Source organism: Bison bison, unplaced genomic scaffold, assembly GCF_000754665.1.
Source record: "Bison bison bison isolate TAMUID 2011002044 unplaced genomic scaffold, Bison_UMD1.0 scf7180017864376, whole genome shotgun sequence".
Lineage (NCBI taxonomy): Eukaryota > Metazoa > Chordata > Mammalia > Artiodactyla > Bovidae > Bison > Bison bison.
Window position 1 is genome coordinate 11546552 of NW_011494948.1, and position 19153 is coordinate 11565704.

General features: G+C 33.1%; 1 protein-coding gene across 1 annotated transcript in view; it reads left to right on the top strand.

Annotated features, from left to right (window-relative positions):
- The window catches only part of CNTLN (centlein, centrosomal protein), a 354792-nt gene that overhangs the window by 184596 nt on the left and 151043 nt on the right, over window positions 1-19153 (top strand). The window contains exons 10-11 of the mRNA XM_010857100.1: window positions 12012-12188; window positions 14016-14141. Coding sequence (XP_010855402.1) covers window positions 12012-12188; window positions 14016-14141 — 303 coding nt within the window. The remainder of the gene's footprint in view (window positions 1-12011; window positions 12189-14015; window positions 14142-19153) is intronic.

Here is a 19153-nt window from a genome sequence, read left to right on the forward strand (position 1 = left end):
CCTTTGTTGGCAAAGGAATGTCTCTGCTTTTGAATATGCTATCTAGGTTGGTCATAACTTCCAAGGAGTAAGCGTCTTTTAATTTCATGGCTGCAGTCACCATCTGCACTGATTTTGGAGCCCCCCAAAATAAAGTCTGACACTGTTTCCACTGTTTCCCCATCTATTTCCCATGAAGTGATGGGACCAGATGCCATGATCTTCGTTTTCTGAATGTTGAGCTTTAAGCCAACTTTTTCACTCTCCTCTCACTTTCATCAAGAGGCTTTTTAGTTCCTCTTCACTTTCTGCCATAAGTGTGGTGTCATCTGCATGTCTGAGGTTATTGATATTTCTCCCAGCAATCTTGATTTCAGCTTGTGCTTCTTGCAGCCCAGCGTTTCTCATGATGTACTCTGCATATAAGTTAAATAAGTAGGGTGACAATATACAGCCTTGACGTACTCCTTTTCCTATATTAGATATGTAATATTTAAGGTATTTTATTAAATTCTAAGTAGCTTACATTTTTGTTGCTGTTTTAGCTACTTGCATTTTTATTAGGTTTTATGTTTCTGTATATAGCAATGCAGTTGATTTTCTTTAACTTATTTCTAGCTACCCTGTTAATCTCTTAATAATTCTAAAATTTTTCTAGATCCTCTGAGCTTTCTGTGGAGATAGTCTGTAATGATGGCAGTTTGTGTTTTCCTTGAAATTCCTAATTTGTTATATTGATATTTATTTATATATTTTATATATTTATTTATACATTTTATATATATTTTGTGTATTTATTTATTTATACATTTTACCATACAAAATTTCAATATAAGTAAAGTGGTTTAAGTGGGTGTCCTTATCGTGTTTCTAATTTTAAAGGGAATATTTTGCCATGGGCTATGAAGTTAGCTGTAAGTTTCTTATGGATACCCTTTTATCAGATTAAAGAATCTGATAAACTAATATTATAAATGGTGATAAATTGTATTGAATATGTTATCTTTTGATATCTGGGACATTTATAACCTTTTACATATTGCTTTATTTGTCTTATTAATACTTGTTTTTTAAATCTCTATTTATGGCTGAAATCGATCTATTACATGACTTTTTGTACTATCTTTATCTGGTTTTGGTAATAAGATAACCTTCATCAATGAGTTATTGGGTTAAAAAAAAAGAATTGGAAAATTGGGCTATTACCGTGACAAAATTATAGAGAATATAGTACAGAAATTCAGCCTGATGGAGAATATGAAAGAGGTGAGTGGATGTAGAAGAGAGAGTGAGAGTCTAATTGTAAAAGATGAGATAGAAAATAGAGGGGTCTCAATAAACTCTTCAGCTCTGTTTGGTTTGTTTTGTTTTTTTTCCCAAATCTACCTGGTCATTTTGACTTTAACTCTACAGCCTTCTTACTGCTTCACTTTCTTGGTTTTTAATTTTTTCTTTTTTGAAATAGTTCATCACTAGCATGAGAATGGACTTCCCTGGTGGCTCAGTCAGTAAAGAATCCACCTGCAGTATGCAAGATCTGGGTTTGATCCCTGGGTCAGGAAGATACCCTGGAGGAGGGCATGGCAACCCACACCAGTATTTTTGCCTGAGCAATCTCATGGACAGAGGAGCTTGGAGGGCTACAGACCATGGGGCCACAAAGAGTCAGACACGATTGAGCAATTGAGCACAACACAAACATTTGAAAACATTTTCATGTTTGCCTAATAGTTTAATGTAGGAATGAATGTGCCATTTTTTAACCTAAATATTTCCCTCCTCGGGGCCATTTAACTTATTTCAATATATTTTTTTCTATTTCCACTGATTTTATACTATGATGACCATTTTCATTCATCTATCTATATTCTTATCACTTGTTTCTGTAGGATAAATTCTTTGTTGTTGTTGCTTCATACTTTATTATTATTTTTACCATATTGTATGGGTTTTGCCTTACATTGACATGAATCTGCCATAGGTGTACATGTGTTCCCCATCCTGAACCCCCCTCCCATCTCCCTCCCCATCCCATCCCTCTGGGTCATCCCAGTGCACCAGCCCCGAGCACCCTGTATCATGCATCAAACCTGGACTGGCGATTCGTTTCATATATGATATTATACATGTTTCAGTGCCAGTCTCCCACATCATCCCACCCTCGCCCTCTCCCACAGAGTCCAAAAGACTGTTCTATACATCTGTGTCTCTTTTGTTGTCTTGCATACAGGGTTATCATTATCATCTTTCTAAATTCCATATATATGCATTAGTATAACTGTATTGGAAAATCCATATGTCAAAGGTAATGAACCTCAGGATTGTGAATATATACCATGCATGCTAAGTTACATTGCAGAAAGATTATGCCAAATTTTCTTTTCAGTGTATGAGAATGCCCACTTCTAGTAACCTTGCAAGCTTTATTATAATCTAAAAACAGCTTTGGTGATTCATTTCTTTTTCATCTCTGGAAACTAGTGAGGTTTTTCACTTTCAGTCTTTGCTTGGTTTTATTGTGAATGTTCTTTTTCATCTCTGGAAACTAGTGAGGTTTTTCACTTTCAGTCTTTGCTTGGTTTTATTGTGAATGTTCTATCAGTTTGTGTATTTATTTTTTTTTAAGTATATACATATTATGTATATTTATATACATATAATTTATTTATATAATATAACCTCTTTGATATATACTTAGGAAATAAACTCAGTGTAATATTTATCACAGATATTTTCATAGTTTATTGTTTGTCTAGTTCATGAACTATTTCTAGACCTTCTAGACTTAATTCCAAGATAATTATTGAAACCTTTTTCTGAACCTTTTATCTTAAGATTGAGATGTAACCTTTTTTGGTGCATTACCAGGTATTAAACTTCATTGTTTTCCTTGTCTGTCTCCCCTCTGAACTGTGAGCTCCTTGAAGACAAGAAAAGTTGGTGTCTTATGCTCTTATCCTTACTGTCTTTGCCAGTAATTGATATTTTGACTTTGAGAAATGCTTTTTAAATGAACACATGAAAAAGTGTATATCCTGGTTCCATAACCTTTTAGCCTGTCCCACAGTGTATTCTTTGACATAGCAAGTCCAATAAGTAGGTGGAAAATTAAAGCATCAGTTTTTCAAGGAGTCATCTAGTTATGATGTTAAATAGTTGTCTTTTCTTTAATAGTGCTGAATTGATTTTGTACAGTTTTGCAACAAAGCAAAGGAGAAAAAAATAACAGTATTTGTTAGCTCTTATTTCTTGCCAACCAGGGAGTGTAGTGTTGGTAGTGGCTATTTGGCCACAACTAAACTGTTTTAATTTCTCACTTGGCAGGGAGGAGATCAGATTGTAGTGATTTAGACTCAGAATGCTATTAAGCCTTGTCATACTGTAGTTAGGAAATATTATGCCAGAGTTCATGAATGATTTGCTTTTGCTTGCTTTTTATAATTTTTACTCTAAGTATTGTTATACTTTCTTTTCATTTTCAACATAGAGGAATCGAAGTCTTATGTTTTCCCTAGGTATCTAGCTACTATAGCACCAAAATAATTTTTTAAATTATTTAGGACAAGGTATCATATATAAAGTACTTTTGAGTTATGTTTATAACCATTTTATTTCACGTGCAACTAATTTTTAATTTGTATGTGTAAATTCATTTTGAAAAGCTGATTTACTTTATGGCATTACTTTAAGTAAAAACTGTTTTGTATTTATTGCTTGATTTAATTATACTCAACTAGTTTATTTAATCCATTTGTAGGCACAAATCCTTAGGTAGGCACAGAGTATAAGGGGAATGATCTCTTAACAGTTTAATATTTAATCAGTCTTCAGGAGAAAATAATAAAATTGTATTATGACATGATTTTTAGTTTTATAAATGAAGAACACTTTTATTTGAAATAAAAATTTAAAGTCTTTGTCTTTTGTGTGTTAACTATAAACTTTTTTCCTACAGCTATTTGTGTATTTGTTATTTGAACTCATTCTAATCATGCAACTCCACTTCCTTGCATAAAAAATAAACTACTTCTAAAAAAGGCTTCCAATAGATATTCTGATATTTTAAGCCTGCTTTAAGTTCCAAGCAGAATGAAACAGCCCAAGATATTAAAATCTAGAAATTTAGCAGGTATAATAGAAACCGCATCTCAACTTTAACTACTCTATAGTGGCACTGCTCTTGCCGCTATAATAAAACTTAAGAATGTTTTAGTGATTTTTTTCCTACTATTATTCAAAATTACATTACCCTTACTGAAATGTGAATGGCTTTTAGTGGATTAATTAAACTGTAGCTGGTTTGCCATCTGGGTGCAGCTTGTTTAGCTGTCTTTCCATGGAAAGATTTCTCATGGAAGAAAGACTATTTTTTTGTTGTTGTTAGAATACAGCCGCTAGGATTCACTTTCTCAAAAGGAAATAATTTATCTTACATGATATTTGTGATGAAATTAAGTTTGTAAAATAAACTGTGTTTTGGCCTTTCCTTTTAAAGGTTATTAATAGTACAACACAAGCTTTTAATGTTCTTTATAAATTTGTAAAAAATATATTTTGTGTCTTGATAACCTGTACTATTAAAAAGATCCTAGGTTTAGGCTAGATGTGAAAAAAACAGAAGAGAGGGAATTAACTAAATCTGATTTTTATGGCTCAAGTGGTTTCATTAAATTAAAGTGCTCTGTGTTGTTCATTAATGAACTTGTGCCATATGCTTTAACTGTTCTGGTCAATAGCTGATAAAGAAAGGCTTTTGGGTTTGCTTTTCCTTTTTTTATATATAAAGCTGGATAAAAATATCCATGTGATGGGCTTTTATCAAAGGAGTTACTTTGAATTCAGTAACTACTACTGAGGCAATATGGCTCGCAATTTGCGACCCAAAGGTAGTCATACATTATTGGAATACAGCCTACTGCGCTTCACATTACACAGATGTGAAGGCCTGATTATAGCTGCTTCATAATTAACAGTGATCCGATTTGTTTTGTGGCATAAATGGTGCATGTGTAGAACATTAGCCATGGCACTCTCATTCAAATTCAACTCAAGGGCTCAGCGGCAGGCGGGTCACGAGCTTCAGGGAGTAGAAGCACAAGCTCCTCCATATGTTCTTGCTGCATCTTACTATGGCTATGAGTGCAAGATAAGTTCCCCAAAGAACCTAATCGTGTTCTGTAATTACAGCGCGGCTTTCTGCTGGCTAGAAATGAGGGAGAAGCTAAAACACTCCCTCATCAGATAATTTGTAAATTACTTTACATGGCGGATGCCTAACTCAGTTGGTTTTCAACTGCTGAAATTATAAATAATTGTAACAGATGTGGCAATATGGCTGGCCTCCAATAAATGAGGCCCTTGATAATTTGGCCAACCCTTTGACAGGCCAATTTAATAAAATGTGAACAAAATCTTCTTGCTAATAATTTATCATCCTTTTTCCCAATAGAATAAATTTAATTACCCTAGCAGTTAACAAGGTCACACCCAGATGCCAAACTCGGCTACAGTTTTGATAATGCAATCAGGAATTGAGAGGTGATGACAGCGTTGTTGTTTTTTTCATTACCTGGCTTCACATAAACACAGGTGGCGTAGCTTTCTTGTCAGTTTTTAATAATTACAGGCTATTATGGAATGCATAGTTAGCAGATTGAAAACCACACTTTAGTGAATTTGTTTGAGTATGATTGAGGTTTTAATGTATAGAGATGATAATGCATAACAAGCGTAGTCCCTTGCTTATACCATTAGGGAACAAATTTTGATTTTTTTTTACTGGTGACATAAGTGTTAAATGTTTAGAAAACTTAGAGTATGAATTATAATAGGCTATGAATTACACATTTGATTCCTTGAATCTAGAGATTCATTTTAGGACACCATTAACAGATATACTTTAAATATTCAGAATTCTGTTAGACTATGAGGTTTATAACATGTTTTGGAAAAACCTGATTGTGTTTAATTTTGCTTTTTAAGATAAAAAAAAATCTATAGAAAAATTACTTAGTCTTTTTATCCTAATTTTTAGTAAGTCCAGGATTGGTTACTGTTGCTATTAGAATTTGTAGTCAGTGTGTATACCACACAGTTAATACCCTACACACTTCTGTGACATGTAAATATCACTAGTTTTTGTTAGTGCAGTCTGATATTTATATGTCATAGAAGAAATAATTAGCTTTTGGTTGCTCAATTTTATAACAAAGATAATATTATCTAGTGGATGAGACTATAAGCCAATTAACCATCCATTTGTAACCCATTCATTGTTAAGCTTTACATGGTGTAGAGAAGTAAAGTTGGGACATTAAAGTTATCCCTTTTATTTTGCTGTTCCCTGATTTGGCTATACTACATAAGTGTTAGATACTGAAGGAAAGTTTAATTTGACTTCTGTAGTACAAAATTTTTCTGTATTTTATTATTAGGTTGGTGCTTTTGAAAGGAAATGGTGAAATTTTAAAGTTTACCTAAATGTAAATACTTTTATTTTCTCTAAATGTAATCTGTGTATATTTGGGTTAAAAGTGAGTGGATGGAAGAAATGAAATTATTTCTACTTTTTAAAGGTGAGTGTTAGCTGACTGTTGATACTGGACATTTATCACTCCATTTCATAGGCTTTCTAGAAGGGATATGTAAGTTTAAGTAGGTACACCTAACTCCATTTGTGAACTTTTGTGAAAAGACTAATTTGTGATATCATGTTGATTTAAAAGTTTTCTTTTTTTATTATTTTAAACTTTATGATTATTATTGAAGCTATCTGTTTTCAGGTTATGGATGATTCAGCTAATGATGTTTTTTAAATTGGCAATGGATATATTTCTGAATTTCTGAAGTCAATTTTAAATAAAATGTCAAGTTTTTGTACAGATTCAGGATTTCATGAAGAGAAAATTATATACACACAGTTTTAAAATACTTTTTTCAAGAGGATTTGAGTTGCCTTTCAGAGAACTGTCATTCAAGTTGTCAGTTTCTCTGATACACATATATATTCTGATATATATATTCATAGGTATTATGTATTTTATATATACACATATTACACACATGTGTTTATACTTAATTTCCAGTGAATTATTATTATTTCTTTTTGCTGAAGTATCATGTCCTTTTCAAATATTTTTGTTTTGCAATAGACTATACTATATGTTGATAGGTTTGGAATTCATAAATTATGTAAATAAGTGAGACAATGTTTGGGAAATGCTTTCCTAAAGCTAGGCACTCAATGCTTTTCATTAAATGCTAGTTATTATTATTTTAATAAAGTAGTAAGGCAAATTAGTACATTAAATAAAAATAGGACAAAGCAAATTAACATAATTTTTCATATCTGTGTGAAATGTAAAAAAAAAATTTCTATTTATTGGGCAGTATTCACTCAACTTCCACTTTAATAATGCCATACAATGTTGCTTGAATTTAAAGCGTATTGACTAGGTATTTAATTTATATAATATTTTAATAGTAATTGGCACAAGGCTTCACCTCCCTTTTCTATTCAAAATTTTTCTAGGAGTTTTTGATCAAAATTGCCTCTGTGAACCAATGTGAAAGAGAAGTTATGTATTAATAATGGTTAAAGAGATTAGTTCCATTTGGAGGTATTTGCATGCATACTCCACTGATCATCTCTTATCAGATTATCTATGGTCTAGCACCATACCATTATCTTCCAAGACTGTAAAAGGTGCACAAGGATTTTTTATGTTAGAGAAAAAAGTGTATAAAATACTAATAATTCTTAGCAAGAAAAGTTAAATTTTCAAAGATGCAAGATTCTATTAAGGGAAATAGATACAATGAACTTCCACAGACAGATGATTGATTGTCTTGATCTTGCTAAACCTCTAAAACAGCACTTAAAAAGGGTAAGAACAAGTCACGATATATGAGGATATCTCTGTATATATATATATATATATAATTATAGGTATAATATATCTACATATCCTCATATATATTATACCTATAATAATTGTATGTAATTATTGGATTTAAAAAGCAGGTTACATGAGTATTCTATGGAGGACAAGAGAGTAACTTTACAGTGGAATAACTTGACAAATACTAATTTGGTAGTGTAATCAGGTTATATCATTAGTCAAATCATGTTGAAAGTGTGTACCCTTGATAAGGTATGATGCCTGTGTGATATTCCATCCCCAAATTCATAACCCCAGTCTAATCATGATAAAAACATAGACAAACTCCAATATAGGGCCATCCTACAATAAACTTGAATAGTACTCTGTGAAACTGTCAATGTCAGCAAAAATAAAAGTCTGAGAATCTATCCCAGCCAAGAGTTGCTGACGTGACAGGTGAAATGTATGTGGTATCCTTGAACAGAAGAGGACATTAGGTGAAAACTATGGAAATTTGAAAAAACGAATGACTTCAGTCAAAATAACATATGAAAATTGGTTCATTAATTTTAATAAATATATTCATTTTAGTTGTTAATAATAGGAGAAACTAGGTGGATGGGAGTGGAATATTCTTTATTATCTGCTCAGTTTTTCTGTAAATATAAAGCAGTTCTAAAAAATAAAATTAGTAATAAAAAGCAATTTAAAGTGTATATTAAAACAGTTTTCCTTTTCTCTTTAAAGTATGGGAAGTGTATTCCAAATTTATCATTAGTGAATTCTGAGAGATCATGTTATGGAGAGACTTTCATTTATATTTCCCCTATCTGTACTGAAATTTTTACACTGAATTTTTTTATTCCTTTTATTTGCATAAAAAAAAACCTTTTTAAAAACTATTTAGTGAAACGTTCCATGTTCAATGTTAAAAATTAAGGAAATTCATATATGTATGATGAAAATTCACCTCCATTCAGAAATAATGCTATAAATTTCAGGATTTGGTGAAATCTATTTCTGTACAGTATTCTGTATTCCTCTATAACATGTACTTTTCCTCACTCAGCATTTATCATATATCTTTATCAACCTTCATTCAGCATGATTAGAACAAAGTTAAAAGCTTGGTACAATTTTGTGTCCTTTGATTCATGTTTAGAATTTCCACAGGAAACGTGTACCTGTTTATAGTCCCACCACCATGCTTTCAAGCTACAACAGTCATAAACTGAGTCTGGCCAAATTTTAAAATTAGATTTCTCTTAGAAATTTGAATTCTTCCATTCTTTTGAAAAATCAGTAAATCTGGCATGAGTGCACCACATTTCTCTATGAAAACAACTGGCTTTTGCTAAATAATACTACCACAAATACCCTCCTTATTCCTTCAGAAATGAAAGTGACTGTGACTTGGTATTTCATTTTACTTATTATTTTAAAAGTGGTCATATTATGATAGCCAGTTGAAATACTGCTTGTGCATGTATCCCTAGCAAAAGGGATAAAGGACAAGGGAGAGAGAAAAGACTACACTTGTGAAAACCTGGGAACATGCATAAGTTTCCTTGTCAAAGTAAAGTATATATCTATATGTTCAACATGAATACAAAGTGTCCCCATTGAAGGAATTCTAAAGCTGTAATTAAAAACAAACTCATTTTACTTTTTTATTTACATTATGACTCGTATGTGAGCTTGAGTTAAGTACTGCTTGAATAGTATTTTTTAATTTTGAAGTTCTGTTACTGTTTTCTGAGGAATTTTAAAGGAATGCTGCCTAAATAAGAAATCTTTTATTATTATAGTAGAATGTCCACTGGAGAAGGCAATGGCACCCCACTCCAGTACTCTTGCCTGGAAAATCCCATGGATGGAGGAGCCTAGTAGGCTGCAGTCCATGGGGTCGTGAAGAGTCAGACATGACTGAGCGACTTCACTTTCACTTTTCACTTTCATGCACTGGAGAAGGAAATGGCAACCCACTCCAGTGTTCTTGCCTGGAGAATCCCAGGGACGGGGGAGCCTGGTGGGCTGCTGTCTATGGGGTCGCACAGAGTCGGACACGACTGAAGTGACTTAGCAGTAGCAGCAATGTCCACTGTTGGACTTTTCCAATATCTTGATAAATACTGTAATTATTTCTGATTGCAGCTTCTTGACCAAACATTCATGTTTTTTTATGTTCTTACCTATTGTATTATAACCCGCTAATGACTTAGAAAACTCATTTGTTAAAGAACACAGGATTGCTTATTGGATATAACAATAACTAAAGTACTGTTTTTCTTGTTTTTTTTTTCTAAATTTTTGTTTGAAAAAGTTATTTTAAATGTCTTTGGGTAAATAATGGAATGTTAATATATTCTTTATAATTTTAATAAAGCCAGAACTCCTGTTCTGCGGTTTAGGTAACCTTTGTAAATTGTTCAGATTGGCAGGCCAATCAAAGGAAATATTTATAAGCAAAGAGGAAAGAATAAATAAAAGATGTACAATGGTTTAAAGGAAGAGAAATAATAAGTCAAAAGTCTTTTAGAATTTGGGAAAAAAATGCTTAAGCTATTTTAATTTGATGTTCAATGCAAGCTAATAGAGTATAAATTAATGTTATAAGTGTGGTAAACATAAAACATAAACAACATTCTGAGAAAAATATATAGTGTTGTGACAGAATAAAGATTGGGAAACATATCAGGTGACTTATGTCACTTATGTATGAGGAAAGTACAGTAGTATGTTATAATATAGCATAGTGTAATATAATAATATAGTATGCTATACTATATCTGCTGCTGCTGCTGCTAAGTCGCTTCAGTCGTGTGCAACTGTCTGTGACCCCATAGATGGCAGCCCACCAAGCCCCACCGTCCCTGGGATTCTCCAGGCAAGAACACTGGAGTGGGTTGCCATTTCCTCCTCCAATGCATGAAAGTGAAAAGTGAAAGTGAAGTCGCTCAGTCATGTCCAACTCTTAGCGACACCATGGACTGCAGCCTACCAGGCTTCTCTGTCCATGGGATTTTCCAGCAAGAGTACTGGAGTGGGGTGCCATTGCCTTCTCCCATACTATATCTAGTATACTATATATATATCGATACTTTATATATCTATAATATATATATATAATAGATTATAATAGTATACTAGATGATCCTTTTTTTTATAAAAAAATATAGGTTAGAATTAGGAAAAATATGCCTATCCCCCCAAAAAAAGAAAAAAGTAATCAAACTTAGAAAAAAATAATATTTCTCATTGTTAGTTTGGAAAAGTTAAGCATACATATTTTTCTTATAATCCTTAGAAATATCATTTAGGAAGGATGGGGCTATCCTTATTTTAAATGAAACCTTTTTCAGGGCCATTGGATCTATATTGATAATATTAAAATCATAAGTACTGACTTTTCTTTCCTGGAAATCAACAAATACTTTGTTTCACTGTGATCCAGTGTTGTTTTGTGTGTGTATGTGAGCGAATGGTTAATTTGAAATAATGTGTGTGCATGTATTTTAATGGTCTCAAATATATTTGGTTAAGATGGTGGTACAATTTTGTGGAATGTTAGTTTTCATGAACAGGTTTCCTACAAACTTAATTTTCCTGTGATTTCTGTTGCTAAAATGTGGTGCTTACCATTAACAGTTTATCTGACATGGGAATGAGTTTCAAAGGAGAATAATATAAACTCTCTTGACTTTAAAAAATCTCAGTTGAGTTGTTATTAATAAATTGTAATGCATTAAAAGCTAGTTAGGCCTATTGTGCTGCTGGTTCACTTTTCTGAGGCTTATATTCAGTGGTATTACATTGAGTATTTACTGAGGAAATACTTATATGTATAATCATTAATTTGAAATAATTTTATAGATAAGTTGTATATATAATGCATCCATGCTTTAAATTTTTTCTTCTAAAAATCTGCATGACAGACATATTTAAAAAATTTGTATACAGACTCTTGGTTATTTTATTGAAAAATGCCATTCTATAAGGATGATAGAAGCTTAGCTAATGCAGGTTTATAGTTTATTTTTGAAATGAAATATTCTTTCTTGGAATACTTATGATTTATATAATATAAAAACATATAAATATTTGCATGGATGTGTAAATAATGTAAGATACAAACATTTTTTAAAACAGGTTTCTCAACAGCCATCTTTATCAAGCTTAGAAACCTTAATGGTCTCACAGAAGTCTGAAATTGAGTATTTACAGGAGAAACTGAAAATAGCAAATGAAAAACTGTCAGAGAACAGGTCTACCAACAAGGGTTCCTCAGAGAAGAGCATCTTGACAAGTACTGAAGGGAAACGTAAGGTAGGGACAGTCGTCACTTTGTGAAATTGTCAGGATGAGGCTAGCAAGGCAAGAGATGAAGTTAAAAAATGAATAGCAACATTTACTTCTCTGTTTATATTTCTGAAAGCTTTTAAAAAATACCATGTATCACATGTTTTATAAAATCATGATTGGGACTGGCAAGTTTTCCCTTTTTGAAGATTGAGTAATATCTTCCTAATTTAATTAACTAAATTTATTAGTAGTGATATGCCTCTTTTGCAGTAAATTAGCATTCTTACATTAAAAAGTTTTGCTAAATATGCCTCATCTATCTAATCTATAGATAAATTAATCTAAGTAGAAATTTTAATGTGGTATTAGTCCTTAACTCAATTTTCTAATTTTCATCAGAAGAAAAATATATCTTAATGTTTCTATTTCATTTGAATGTGATATTTAAAATACTACCCATGTGAAATATAAATTATAAATTAAAATGTAATATTAATATGGGCAGTTACATATTTTCAGAGTTAAAGGTATAACAGTGGAGAATAAGTAAATTTTTTGTACCATGATTCTTATTTATTAATGTCTCAGCTTTTCCTTTTCATAGTATTTATTGCATGTTATTGTTATGCTGCAAAAGATTCTATGAACATTGACTAATATAAAAAGTCAAGAATGTCAGATTGTAAATATATTCTTTCTATATGAATTGAAATAAGCTTTTCCTAAAAGTAAGGAGTTTTAGAGGTATATTTCTTACACTTTTTATTTCATCAGTAGAAAATATTTTTTAAAGTAGAAAATCATGTTTTCAAGATAATTGTTTCTCATTCTTTTGAATTTTCCTATGAGTAAGACAAACTGTCTTAGTAAAAGAAGTATTTAAAATGAGACTCATGTTTATGCGGCATTCTTATTTACTACCTCTAAATTATTAGTAATTTTCAGAAGAATGAGCTTTATTATATATATTATCTTTGTATGTATATATTTAAACATAACTGCATATACGTTTCTTGCAATTTTTGAATAGTTTCACGCATTGAGCTTAATTTAAATGAAAAAAAAATCCTAAAATTGAGATACATTATAGAATCTAATTTGATTTTGTGCTATATGGCTGAACTTTAGAAATGTACTCCTTTGATGTTTCATTGCTTTTTAAAAAAAATCAGGAAAATTAGAGTGATATTTTGAACAGAGAATTTTCTTTCTTTTTCATAAGGACATGCAGTAAGTATGAGCAATATGTTGCCCAGCTTAATAGTTGCTTTCACATATTCCTTCTCCAGATTGGTATATGAAGCTGTACATAATATAAACACACATTCTCGTCTCTAGTTAGCCACATTATAGTTAATGACCATATGGTCATTATGGTGTAAGATCTACTGTCTGTTGTATTTATATTCCTCAAGCATATTGTTCCTTAGACTTCACAGTGTGTTAAACTATTTCAAAGGGAAAGAAACCCTTTCCCTCTTGTTTCAGGTTGTCCTATCAAGTGTAACCTTGGACCCTCGAAGAGCAATTAGACCAGCCTCCATCCCCTCCTTTGTAATGAGGCTTCTTGCATTTCTGAGTCCATAACCCTTTAGTCTTCCCTAATGGGACATCATTATTCTGAAAGAAACAATGTAAATGTAAATGAATATTCTCATTAACGAGTCACAGAGAAACCTTTAGCGGTAGCACTGTGGTAATTCCGCTTGTTATTTCTCTGGTATTCCATGCAGGATTTTTTTTTTTTATAATTCATTATTAGTATTCAAAATTACTTGTTCTTTAATTTTGCATGTCTTTCATAATCCAGTGTTCCAACTAGCTCAACCATGTCCTTGTTTTATTCTCGAGGAACCACCTGTGAAACGTTCAAGGTCTTTGTCCCCAAAGAGCTCTTTCGCAGACTCAGAGGAACTTAAGAAGCTGAGAAAAGCTGAAAGAAGGATTGAAAACTTAGAGAAGGCACTACAACTAAAGGTGAACATTAAATGATTTCTTTAGTAATAACCTTGCATAGGTAAGAATATCCCAAAGTAAACATTCTTTTCACAAATGACTGGTTATCATTTAATTTTCCTGAATTTAATTACATGTATAAAAATGTATCATCAGTGCGTCTAGCTCTTAATATTTCTGAGGATCATAAAGTAATAAAAAAATTTTACTAGCTGAAAACTAAATATATATTCACTATTTTAAAATTACAGGGGATATTTTGACTCAATATAGGGAATAAATTTCTTATAGTTTCTCAGAGACAAAAAAAAAAAAAAAATAGAACTATAGCAAATGGAAAGAGAATTTCCTGTAAGAAATGTGAGTTAGCAACTATGGTGACCTAGCCCAGACTACTTAAAATTGTCCTTTATAGAAAAATTACATAGTCAAAGTGATAAATAAATATGTTATTTTTTCCATTTCAACTGTATTTGTCTCAAAATATAAGACGTTTGAGTTCATGTTCTACCAGTCTTTAAAAATTGTAAATCTTTATTGTTCTATCTTTAAGAGTTTGTACTTTCCAACTCATTATTTGTGAATTATTTTTCTCAGAAGAAGGTGGTTGTGTGTAGGGAACTGCTTCTATGTGACTATATTGAGGGCTTTAATTTTTCTGTGAATTTAATATGGCTAAAGTTGTCATTCTTCATTCACAACTACTGGAAAACCAACACTGTTGGAGATTTAGCCATTTAAATGAATCTCAAATACTTTTAAAAATTTCTATGGAAAGGCCAATGTATACATGGTGAGAATTCATATATTTAAAGCTTAGATTCTTTGTCATATAAATGATTCCTAGGAAAATGTTTTCACTTACATTATTTGTGCAATACAGCAAAATATAATTTAGAGAAATAGTTAATCACAAGTCACAACTAACAGTTTTTTTCTGCTTTTCTCAAAGAATTGTTTTATATTTATTTGGAGTTAAACTATTAGTTCAAAAACAAAGGAAAATTACCATCTATTGTTACTCTCCAACATAAAATTGTTGCAGGAAGGGGACCGCTTCCAGGGCCTGAGAGTGGGCTCTTATCTTAGAGTAAGCAATGAATAGTCTGAGGAGTCACATGAGCTTGACAAAGAGACTTTACTGGGCAGAGGTGCCTGGGTGGAGAGCAATAGGGTAAGGGAACCCAGAAGAACTGTTCTGCCAAGTGGCTCAAAGTCTTTGGTTTTATGGCGATGGGATTAGCTTCCTGATTGTCTTTGGCCGATCATTCTGACTCAGAGTCCTTCCTGGTGGTGTACACATTGCTCAGCCAAGATGGTACCAGCAAGAAGGATTCTGGGAGGTGGTCGGACATGTGTTATTTCCTTTTGACCTTTCCTGAACTCCTCTGGTTAGTGGTGGCTTGTTAGTTCCACGTTCCTCACCGGGACCTCCTGTCATAAAATAACTCAGGGAGATAGTTACTGTGATTCGAGGGTGGGCAGTTTCAGTCATTGTGGTTCCCCTAACAAAGTGATCAGATGACATCAACTTGCTAGCATTTAGCCTACTTGAACTTTATACCCCTGCAGTTATTTGCTCATTCATTTACTCATTTGTAATGTATTGGCTTATGCAATTAGCTAAGCATTGTGCAGTCACTTTTATAACAGGCAAAAAATAATGATGCTGAGTGAGTAGTTAGAATCTAGTGTATTAGTCTAAATGTGTAGGTATTCACAGGATATTATGGGCATGTTTAAGATGCCATCATCCTTCTTTTGCATAATTCTTAAAATTCACATATGAAACCTTCTTCTATCCTCTGTTAATCTGATTCTCTAAAAAAATAGAAACAATAAAATATAATCCTTTAGTCTTCCCTAAATGAGATACCATTATTCTGAAGTACATATATGTGTGTATGTGTGTGTATATATATATAGATAGATAGATAGAAGGATTGACTGATTTAGTCTAACAAGAATTGGCTTATATGATCACTTGATTATGGAGTCAGAGATCCAAGATCTGTAGATGTTAAGCTGGAAATCCAGGAGAGATAATAGTATAGTTCCAGTCTGAGTCCAGAGGCCTGAGAACCAGGAGAGCTGATGATGTAAGTTCCAGTCCCATTCTGAGTCTGAAAGCAGACCAGTATCCCAGGTGAAAGACAGTCAAACAAAAAGAACAAATCCTTTCTTCCTCATTCTTTTATTCTGTCCAAGCCTTCGGTTGGTTGGATGAAGCCCATCAGTTTGGGGAGGGCAATCTGCTGTATTTAGTCTGTTGATTCAAAAGTTAATTTCATACAAAAACACCCTCACAGATACACCCAGAAATAGTCATTAACTAAATACCTGGGCGATCAAGATAACATAAAAATATAACCATCACATATCCCATTTAATAGTAGAGGACCTCCACTTTGCCCCAAAAAGTCTGAGTCTTTTTGTTTTTGCCAGGAATGAGTAGAGGAGTTTCAGACATTTTTATATCTATTTTCTTCCACTTCTTGAATTTCTTGTTTCACAGAGTCTCAGAAACATACTAATTTATCTCCTCGTTCTCTTTTTCTAACAACAGCTCTTTGGGATGAGGCCTCAAGTTTATTTTTAGAGTAAAATTATTTTTCATATAATTTCTTTTTCATTTATATTTTTCTGCATCTTCTTTCAAGTTAATTGATAATCTTGAATTTCAAATGTTTGTTTTCTTCCTCAAATTTGCAAAATAAGCAAAAAAATGTGAACAAATTTTGTTTCTTTGTATTTGTTTTCTTCCTCAAATTTGCAAAATAAGCAAAAAAAATGTGAACAAATTTTGTTTCTTGTATTTTGTCATTTAGAGGAAAGAATTTCTCATTTTAATAGAACAAAATAGTTAAATGAAAAAGGCACTCTAAGGGCATTTAGCAAAATGTCCACCAGGCTCCTCTGTCCATGGAATTCTCCAGGCAAGAATACTGTAGTGAGTTGCCGTTTCCTTCTCCAGGGGATCTTCCTAACCCAGGGGTCGAACCTGGGTCTCCCACATTGCAGGCGGATTCTTTACCACCTGAGCCACCAGGGAAGATCTTGGGTAAATAAAGCATGTATAGTAAAGCAACTCTAAGACAAGTAGTTGGGAACAGGGCACTTTTTTATTTACAACCTGACTTTAGTGAGTATAACTCATGTTTAGTGAAGACAGAAGACCTGTTTCTGTTTCTCCAGTATTAGGCAATATTACTATCATTATTACTCATGTACATGTGAGTATAAGATAGGAATTGATGATGTGTTTGTGTTTGTTTCCTTAGGGCTGCTGTGACAAGCTACTATTAATATAAACTGGCTAGCTTAAAAGAACAGAAATGTATTGTATCAAAGTTCTGGATACTAGAAAAGTCCAAAATCAAGCTGTCAACAGGGTTATTAGTTCCTACTGAAGTCTGTGTGGGAAGAATCTATTCCATTCCTTTTCCTGATAGATGGCCTTCTCCTTATGTCTTCACATCACCTTCCCTCTATTAATGTCTCTCTCTCTGTCTAAATTTCTCCTTTTTATGAAGAAGTCCAGTCGTATTGGATTAGGATCCACCCTATCTCATTTTGGAGCTTCACTGGTGGTTCAGACTGTAAAGAGTTCCTCTGCAATGCAGGAGACCTGGATTCGATCCTTGAGTCAGGAAGATTCCCTGGAGAAGGAAATGGCAACCCACTCCAGTATTCTTGCCTGGGAAATCCCATGTTCATAGGAGCCGGGCAGGCTACAGTCCCTGGAGTCTCAAAGAGTTGGACACAACTGAGCAACTAACACTTTCACTTTCTCATTTTAACTTGCTTACCTCTATAAAGATTCTATCTCCAAACAAAATCAAAAATCACAGTCACCTTTTGAGGTAGTAGAGGTTAGCACTCCAACATAACTTCTTGGAGAGATTTATTTCAACCCATAACAGTGTCTTGCGGTTTTTAAAATACTTTGGGATCATGGAGCTCCTTGTGAAGAACGTTCCCCGCTAATACACATTGAATATTTGAATACCCTTTCCATGCTGGTATTCTTTTGAATCCTGTTCTGCAAGAAGCTAATGGGAACATGACAGACAAAATGTTCTTTGCTTAATTATATAAGCAGTGGATTAATATCTGTTTTTGTGATCCTTTAACATATCAATGTGCATTGTGAATCTATAGGAAGGTAGAGATATATTGTTTCCCAGATTTACTTTATACCAATTAATATTTCCTCAAGGACTGTTGTTGCATGGAAGTTACTCTTGGAAACGCTAAAGAGAAAAGACATGCTCCATGGCATGGTAGGTAGCTTTAGGGTCCCAAGTTGATCACCGTGGTGGATTGAAGGGAGGAAGGGAAGGTCAAAGAAGTTTCACGAGCCTGTGTTACATATGTATATAAACTCTGATACATTGATATGCTATTTCTGCATATTATTTTAATACTGAATATTATATAACTATTAACACAGGGTCTTACTAAGCTCTCTCTTGTGGCTAGTTGTATCTGTTTTCAAGAGGGGCAACCGATGTTGTAATTGTAGAGACAATAGTAATAGAGATGTAAGCCATTATTATAAAAATACTATCCGTTTTCAAATCCTGACTTCATGGGTATAGTGAATTATAAAATATAATTTGGAAAACAAAGCATCAGAGCTTTATGAAATTCTTAGTTAGTTAGTTCAGTCACTCAGTCGTGTCCGACTCTTTGCGACCCCATGAATCGCAGCACGCCAGGCCTCCCTGTCCATCACCATCTCCTGGAATTCACTCAGACTCACGTCCATCGAGTGGGTGATGCCATCCAGCCATCTCATTCTCTGTCATCCCCTTCTCCTCCTGAGCCCAATCCCTCCCAGCATCAGGGTCTTTTCCAATGAGTCAACTCTTCACATGAAGTGGCTAAAGTACTGGAGTTTCAGCTTTAGCATCATTCCTTCCAAAGAACACCCAGGGTTGATCTCCTTTAGAATGGACTGGTTGGATCTCCTTGCAGTCCAAGGGACTCTCAAGAGTCTTCTCCAACACCACAGTTCAAAAGCATCAATT